The following is an 8,341-nucleotide window of genomic DNA, read 5'->3' as shown; positions in this document are numbered from 1 at the left end:
TTGAAATTTTAATTGTTCGCATTTCATGTATATTATTAATTATATGAGAAAAATAGAAAAAATTAATTAAACTATCCTAATTTTATAAGTGATTAATTAATATGAGATATTTATTTTTAATAAAATGAATGGGGACTGAGAAATTAATTTCACTTTAATTTTGTGAAATGAAAATTATTATGAAATAATTGTTTTTATTAAGGACAGTATTAGGAACTGGGAGTATGATTTACACTAGTTTCCCAAATTAGTAACTTCATCCAAAACCATGTGAAATCCAAATACTCGGAGATGCCAAAAAGCCATAGACAGACAATATATATATGTCAGTTTCTATTTACACGACTTTCCTTCTCCATCATTACGACTTTGGAAAGACTGCCTTAACCCCCACCCTCCACCTCAACCCCCAAAGGATAGACAAAGACCAAACCTTGAAAAATACCGGTCAGAATTGGGATCTTGGGAGTTGGGTAGCTCACATAGTGTTTTGGGAGTTGTGGGAAAGAATCTTTATGTATATATATTTATTTCTTTATAAACTTATGTGAAAACAGTCTCTTACAATAAATATGGGATATAACTGCTTTTAAAATAAATTTTGTGATTCGACTTTTTTTGTTTTTTCAGTACTTATAGGGAGTTTTGGTACAGCTGCTTTATAATAAACTCTTGTGTTCAGTCTTTTTTTTATTTTTGTGCATAGTGAGTTTTAGTGCAACAAACTGTGCTTTTTCATTCTTTAAAAACTCTACACAAATAGTACTGAAGCTTCCGCATTTGTTGTACTGCTGCATTGTTCCTTGCTTCACTTTCTTGGTTTAACTTTACTGCTATCGTTTTGCTACTCTACACAAATAGTACTGAAGCTTCCGCATTTGTTGTACTGCTGCATTGTTCCTTGCTTCACTTTCTTGGTTTAACTTTACTGCTATCGTTTTGCTTACCATTTGTTCGAAGAAATGCCTGAACGATGGCTTTTCTCATTTCGACACGAACCCAGTTTGCAAAACCTCATTCTTTGAATTTCCTTTCTACCCCTCGTGATTTTTTTGGCCTAAATTCAAGAAGAAGACTTCATTTTTGGAGAAAGAATTCTGACGTTTTTGGTAAAGAAATGTGTTCTTTGAAGTTTCTTGAACCAACAAAGGGTAAAGAAATTTGTTCTTTGAAGTTTCTTGAGCTAAGAAAGGGTAAAGAGGAGAATTTTGTACGTTGTTGTTGTGGAGAAGGGTCGGAAAGTGAAGGTGATATGATTTTAGAGGCGGAAATTTTAGCGTTCATGGAGAAATCTGAGAGCCCAAATGCATTTCCAACAAGGAAAGATTTGGAAAATGCGGGTAGGGTTGATTTGATTGAGGCTATTAAGAAGAAGGGTGGGTGGTATTCGTTTGGTTGGGAGTCGGAAGAGGAACCCCACATTGAGGCTGAGGAAATGGATGTTGATATGGAGGAGTTAAGAAGAAGAGTTGAGAAATATCAAGAAAGTGATTCTTTAAGAGGAAATGCAGGTTCTCGTTCTGATTTTTCGTTTGGGAATGAAGATTCTCAGCCAGCTTCCTCTTCTGGTAGATCAATGTGAGGTTCCTTCTCCTTGCAAATTTGCATTTGTTTATTGTTTATCTTTGTTTGTTGTTAGGTTGGTGCATTATACCTATTTATACCAGTGGTAGTAGCACTTGTCTCGTAGTTGGTTGTCTTACGATTTCTGTTACTCCTCGTTATTTACTGTGCTTTAGTTATCTCATTAGTTGGTTATGGTGGACGCTCATCTTTTGAGTGCTATGTAGTAGCATAGTGTATATTGTTGTTGTTGTGGAGAAGGGTTGGAAAGTGAAGGTGATATCAAGTTGTAGGCGGAAATTTTAGCGTTCATGAAGAAATTTGAGAACATGCATTTCCAATGAGGAAAGATTTGGACAATGAGGGAATAGTTGGTTTGATTGAGGCTATAAAGAAGAGGGGTGGATGGTATTCGTTTGGTTGGGAGTTGGAAGAGGAAGCCCACATTGAGGCTGAGGAGAAATGGATTTTGATACTATGGAGTTAAGAAGAAGAGTTGAAAATTATCAAGAAAGTGACTCTTTAAGAGGGAATGAAGATTCTGGTTCTGATTTTTTGTTTGGGAATGAAGATTCTCAGGCAGCTTCCTCCTCTGGAGATCAATGTGAGGTTCTTCATTGCAAAATGCGCTTCTGTTTGTTGCTTATCTTGGTTCTTGTTTATGGTATTTCGGTTGTTGCACTATTTTGTTGTTGTTGCTGTTTCGTTATTAGTGGCTATGTTTTCTTCACTGAAGTTTTCCCTTTTTGTACCTACTTTGATTTGTTATATTCGAGTTGTGGGTCTTCTGGAAACAACCTCTCTACCTGCATGAGGTAGGGGTAAGGTCTGTCTCGTTATTAGTGGCTATGTTGTTGTTGTTGGCTCTTGTTGATGACGAATAGTGTTTCTCACTCTAAGGATTTTTCTATTAGTGGAAAATGTTTTACTCAGAGATAAAAATAGAAGTTAGAGAAGGATTCATTGTTTCTAAATGTTTATCGTAATCCAATTTATTTGATATTAGTTCACTTATTGTGAAATTTGCTAAGTAATAGTGTTTATTACTCTAAAGATTTTATTACTAGTGGAAAATCTTTTACTTTGAGCCAAATATAGAAGTTATTGGAAGGATTCATTCTTTATACGTATTTATCGTAATCCAATTTATTTGTTATTAGTTTACTTAATGTGAAAGTCAAGTGCTCGAGTATCTTACTTTCCTCTGCCTTTGCATCAGAGAAGCTGCAGTTGAGGAAGAAAGAGTGATTGAAGGGATTGACGGGATATTGAACCGATTAGAGAAAGAGAGGATCTCATCTCTTCGTATTAATACGAGCAAATATGGATATGGAGCTAATCGTTCAAGTAGGGATAACATTGATAACAGAAGCTCTGGAACCACTACTACAGGTAAGGTTAACCCCTTCCCTTCTCTTTTAGTTTGACAGTAGTATGGCATCCTAGCAATGAACCTGTCAAAATATGTTTAATTGGCAATTTGAATGTTGTTTATCATTGATAGCTTAAGCGATAACTGAAACCTGAAGCTTTTAGCTAATATTTTAAACTGAAAATGTAGAAGTTAGTGGTTTGCCTTTATATATAGTGGACTCTAAAACGTGAGATTCCATGTTTGTTACATCGTAAAAGACAGGACTGACCTGGGAAAAAATGGAACCCTCACGACATGCAGCCCCAAGAAAGGCGGTTTAAGTGATTCAGGAGGGCAGCTTAACCACAAATACACACCAGATATGTGGAGAGCCTGGAGCACCCAACGTGCATGCCCTGAGGGCACAGAGTTTGAAGGTATTTGCTTCCCTGAATCTAATCATGTTCATAGTTTGTAGCTTCTATTTGAAACCCTGTCATCTACAGCTGGAGAGATAGATTTTTATGAGAGACCAAATGGAGGTAAAACTGAAACTTCAAGAGATGATGTATTTACCAGCAAAGGGAATAGCTATGAAGCTCCGGAAAGAAGGATATATGACAACCATAATGATATACAAACTCGTATTCAGCATTTAGAGCTTGAGCTATCCTCAACACTTCAGTCCCTAGGATCCAAGAGCCAAGAGTTCAGTTCAAAGGAGGTAGAAATCTGCATCTCCTGTTTATTCAGAATTGAGTCTTTCTTTCGTCATGCATCATAATGTTAATATTTCTACTATGATAGGTTTTGTGTTCTATTTTGTTAAGTAGCATGGGAATATTTGACTACCCGTGTTTGATGACATGATTCTTCCACCCAAACCATCAATGTCGCTTACTTCTGTTAAATATGTTTAAATCTTCTCAGTTCTTGTTCTACCTCGAAATATTTTCTTGTAGGACTTCTTAGAACACAGGGAACTTACTCCTACCAGAGATTTTCCTATGGATTAAACTCAATAACCTGATAGTCTGATACTGCTTCCTTGAACTCCCACATCATCTCCCAAAGAAAAGAAAATGATCTAACAGCAAAATTTTCTTTTCACCTTCCACCAGTTAAGGAGAAAATGCTATGAATTTCCAAAATATAGGCATTTGACAATTCCAAATGAAGTTTTCTCTGTTGGTTTTTGGCGGGATGATACTCTTATCGCTGTTAAGAAATCTTGTTTTCTCAGGTTCTTGGCAGATCCCCTAGTGATTTGCAGAAGCTTTCTGATGCACGGGAGTTCCAGGAGAATGATATCATAAATGTTCAGAGGAGATTACGTTCCATACGTGCTAAACTTGCAATACTTGAGGGGAAAATGGCGTTAGCATTGAAGTCTGCATCATTTCTCATTCCTTTATTATTCATTTTATGCTAGATACCCTTACCAATACTGAATACCCACACCCTATTCTTCCAGTGATGTGGAGAAGTTGTTGGCAATGAAGCAGAAGAGGATTGATGGTGCTAGCAAAACTTTACAGTTTCTTCGTACTACTCAGATTTTTTGGCATAACCCTGCCTCAATGGTTCTTCTAACTGGCTCGTTTGATGGATGGACAACTCAGGTTTGATCTTGCTTCCCGATATGTGATAAGAAATAGGAGGCAACATTTTATTGACAAACAGTTGGGAAGTACAAATGTGATGCATTTTTTTATTGTTGGTGTTAAGGCATTGGTTTCTATATTTCTGTGTTACTTAAGTTGGAAGTAGGGACACTAAAATATTACTCCTATGGAATAGCCAAAACCAGAAATTTTACTGAGGGTATTCAGGATCTGTATAGATGGCAGTCGTACTTTCATAGGCTCTTGAATGACGAAGGGGATAGAGCTATTGTGTTAGGGGAACTGGAGCACTCTGAGGAGTGTCGGGATTTTAGCTATTGTAGACGTTTTAAGGTAGAAGAGGTTAGACAGGCTGTTCGCAGAATGCGAAGGGGTAGGGCGACGGGGCCGGATGAGATACCGGTGGAGTTTTGGAAGTTCGTTGGAGAGGCTGGTGTTAGGTGGTTGACTGGATTGTTTAATGAAGTCTTCAAGACGGCAAAGATGCCCGAGGCTTGGAGGTGGAGCACCATGATACCTCTCTATAAGAATAAGGGGGACATCCAGAGTTGCAATAACTATAGGGGGATTAAGTTATTGAGCCACTCTATGAAGATCTGGGAGATTTAAGTTATTGAGCCACTCTATGAAGATCTGGGAGAGAGTGGTCGAGGTGAGGCTGAGACGGATAGTGTCTATTTCAGAAAACCAGTTTGGATTTATGCCTGGCCGCTCGACGACGGAGGCAATTCACCTGGTACGGGGGTTGGTGGAACAGTATAGGGAGAGGAAGAAGGACCTGCACATGGTGTTTATCGACCTGGAGAAAGCCTACGACAAAGTCCCCAAGGAGGTGCTTTGGAGATGCTTGGAGGTGAGTGGAGTACCGCTGGCATATATCAGAGCAATCAAGGATATGTATGATGGAGCGAAAACTAAGGTGAGGACGGTGGGAGGAGACTCAGAGCATTTCACTGTCCGGACAGGGTTGCATCAGGGATCTACTCTTAGTCTCTTTTTGTTTGCATTGGTGATGGATGTGTTGACGCGGCGTATTCAAGGGGAGGTGCCGTGGTGTATGCTTTTTGCAGATGATGTAGTTCTGATAGATGAGACTCGAGGGGGTATGAGTGACAAATTAGAGGTGTGGAGGCAAACCCTTGAGTCTAAAGGGTTCAGGGTGAGCAGAAGCAAGACAGAGTATGTGGAATGCAAGTTTAATGACGTGAGGCGGGAGAATGAGGTAGTAGTGAAGCTGGAATCACAGGAGGTAGGTAAGAGGGAGAGTTTCAAGTATCTCGGGTCCGTGATCCAGAGTAACGGTGAGATTGACGAGGATGTCTCGCACCGTATTGGGGCGGGATGGATGAAGTGGAAGCTCGCGTCGGGGGTGCTGTGTGATAAGAAGGTGCCGCCCAAGCTTAAAGGCAAATTCTACAGGGCGGTAGTCCGTCCGGCCATGTTGTATGGAGCGGAGTGTTGGCCAGTTAAGAACTCCCACATCCAAAAGATGAGGGTGGCAGAAATGCGGATATTGCGCTGGATGTGTGGGCTGACTAGAGGGGATAGAGTTCGGAATGAGACCATCCGGGAGAAGGTTGGTGTGATTCCAGTGGAGTGCAAGATGCGGGAAGCCCGATTGAGATGGTTTGGACACGTGAAGAGGAGGGGCATGGATGCCCCAGTCCGTAGGTGCGAGAGGCTAGCGTTGGATGGTTTTAGGCGGGGTAGGGGTAGGCCGAAGAAGTACTGGGGTGAGGTGATTAGGCGGGACATGGAGCAGTTACAGCTCACCGAGGACATGACCCTAGATAGGAAGGTCTGGAGGACGCGAATTAGGGCAGAGGACTAGGGCCAGTTTGAGTCGCTAGTGTAGGGAATTGCTTGGTGGGGGTTTATTCTTGTTAAGAGTCCGTGTTCCATGTTTTATTATGAATCTGTGTGCTTTCCTCTGTTTTATATTACTTATGGGTGCCGTATTTATGTTATGTAATCTTGTGCTGTGCTTTACTATGTGTTTGTGTGGTATCTTGTGTCTTGAGCCGGGGGTCTATCGGAAACAGCCTTTCTACTTCTTCAGATGTAGAGGTATGGACTGCGTACATCTTACCCCCCCAGACCCCACTAGGTGGGAATACACTGGGTTTGTTGTTGTTGTTGTTGTTGTTGTTGTATTCAGGATATGTATAAGAAGCAAGAGTTGACCTATATAAACTGTATAGTATCTTGCTAAGGGTGTTCAACTGGCTGTCCTTGAGCCTATGTGTGGCTCCTCCTAATTACTACACAATATGCTTTTATGGCTCGACTTAAATTGCATGATGCGCAAAGAGTCTTCTTTCCTTTCTCTTCTTAGAATGATATGGTCTGGTTGGTAGAATGATATGTTGTATTGACTTGCAGAGGAAGATGGAGAAATTGCAGACTGGTGTTTTTTCTATAAGCCTTAAGTTGTATCCAGGCAGCTATGAGGTGTGTGCAACCCTTGTAATGTAATGTATGAACTTTTAATATTAAAGGTTAATAGTGTATTTTGAACTTTGAAGTAGTTGGCATCATCTTGTTCTTTTGTTGCAGATCAAATTCATAGTTGATGGCAAATGGAAGGTTGATCCTTTGAGGCCCATTGTTCACAGTGATGGACATGAAAATAATCTTCTCATTGTCACGTAACAGCAAGTGGCAGAAAAGTTACTCTAGGAACTGAAAGATTATTAACTGATCCTATGTGGTAAAGAATATTGACTTTGTATTGTTGTAGTTGTAGAGTAAGTTGTAACTGCTCCATACAGTTCTACATCGCTCCAAAAAAATGATTGATCATGTAATAGTAGGTTCTATAGTAGAATTCTGTAGTTTCATTCTCCCATTCTTTGACATAACTGGTATAAAATCTGATTCTCCCATTCTTTGACACTACTGGTATAGAATCTGATTCCTGGAGATGTAAAGTGAGCATGTGTTCCAAACATCTGAGCTGATTTGGCTTGCTCTTTGAAGGTGGTGATATTCTTTTCTGTATCATGTTTTCCTAGCTATTTATCTGTGAGCCGAGGGTCTACCAGAAACAACCTCTCTACCCGTCAAGGTAGGGGTAAGGTCTCATACACTACCCTCCAAATCTCACTTGCAGGTAGGGGTGTGCAAAAATCGAACCGACCGATAAATCGAACCGATAAAAATGTTATTGGTTTATTGTTATTGGGTTATTGGGTTAACGGTTTGTTAATGATTTTATAAAAAAAATTATTGGTTTATTGGTTCGGTTCGATTTTGTCTTATTGGGTTATTGGGTAAACCGATAACCCAATAAGAATATATATATATATTATATTTTTGTTAATTTCTCTTTAATTTCTACCAATTAACAAATCTATTATTTCAATTATACAAACTATTTATTTCTCCTAACAACATTTAGTTCAAACTTGAAGATTCTTGTAAATTAAAACACTATTTTTTGTTGCAACTAAGATTCTATTTTTTTTCATGTTACTACTATTTCTATTTTATGAGGATTTTCTTATCGGTTAAATCGAAAATCGAACCTTTAAGGACTAAAAATCGAGAAACCGAAAACCAATAAAAACTATCTTATTGGTTTGGTTATTGGTTTAGCATATTTAAAAACCGAAAATCAATAAACCAAATCGATAATATATAAAATCGAATCGAACCGACCGATGCACCACCCTACTTGCAGGACTATACTTAGATATGTTGTTTTCCTATCTATTTACTATACACATTTAGCTGGCTTGTTTCATATGTTGATTTTTAGAGGATGGGAAATGCTACACACACAGATTGTACATAGCAA

At 39.0% G+C, this 8,341-nt stretch overlaps 1 protein-coding gene across 3 annotated transcripts; it reads left to right on the top strand.

The window, feature by feature from the left end:
* Positions 1 to 219: 219 nt before the first annotated feature.
* LOC107847519 (protein PTST homolog 2, chloroplastic) lies at positions 220 to 7,466 on the top strand. 3 transcript variants are annotated; one of them, XM_016691810.2, is made up of 8 exons: positions 222 to 1,578; positions 2,783 to 2,955; positions 3,196 to 3,354; positions 3,424 to 3,641; positions 4,161 to 4,306; positions 4,392 to 4,539; positions 6,925 to 6,993; positions 7,099 to 7,466. In XM_016691810.2, the coding sequence occupies exons 1-8, from the start codon at positions 974 to 976 to the stop codon at positions 7,192 to 7,194; spliced, it is 1,614 nt and encodes a 537-aa protein (XP_016547296.1). In that variant the 5' UTR covers positions 222 to 973; the 3' UTR covers positions 7,195 to 7,466. The 3 variants fall into 3 exon arrangements, with proteins under 3 accessions (XP_016547299.1, XP_016547296.1, XP_016547297.1); XM_016691811.2 differs by having other exon boundaries at positions 6,925 to 7,018; XM_016691813.2 differs by lacking the exons at positions 4,161 to 4,306; positions 4,392 to 4,539 and having other exon boundaries at positions 220 to 1,578.
* Positions 7,467 to 8,341: the final 875 nt, after the last annotated feature.

Source organism: Capsicum annuum, chromosome 11 (assembly GCF_002878395.1).
Source record: "Capsicum annuum cultivar UCD-10X-F1 chromosome 11, UCD10Xv1.1, whole genome shotgun sequence".
Lineage (NCBI taxonomy): Eukaryota > Viridiplantae > Streptophyta > Magnoliopsida > Solanales > Solanaceae > Capsicum > Capsicum annuum.
This window is presented reverse-complemented; position numbering and strand designations above follow the sequence as displayed.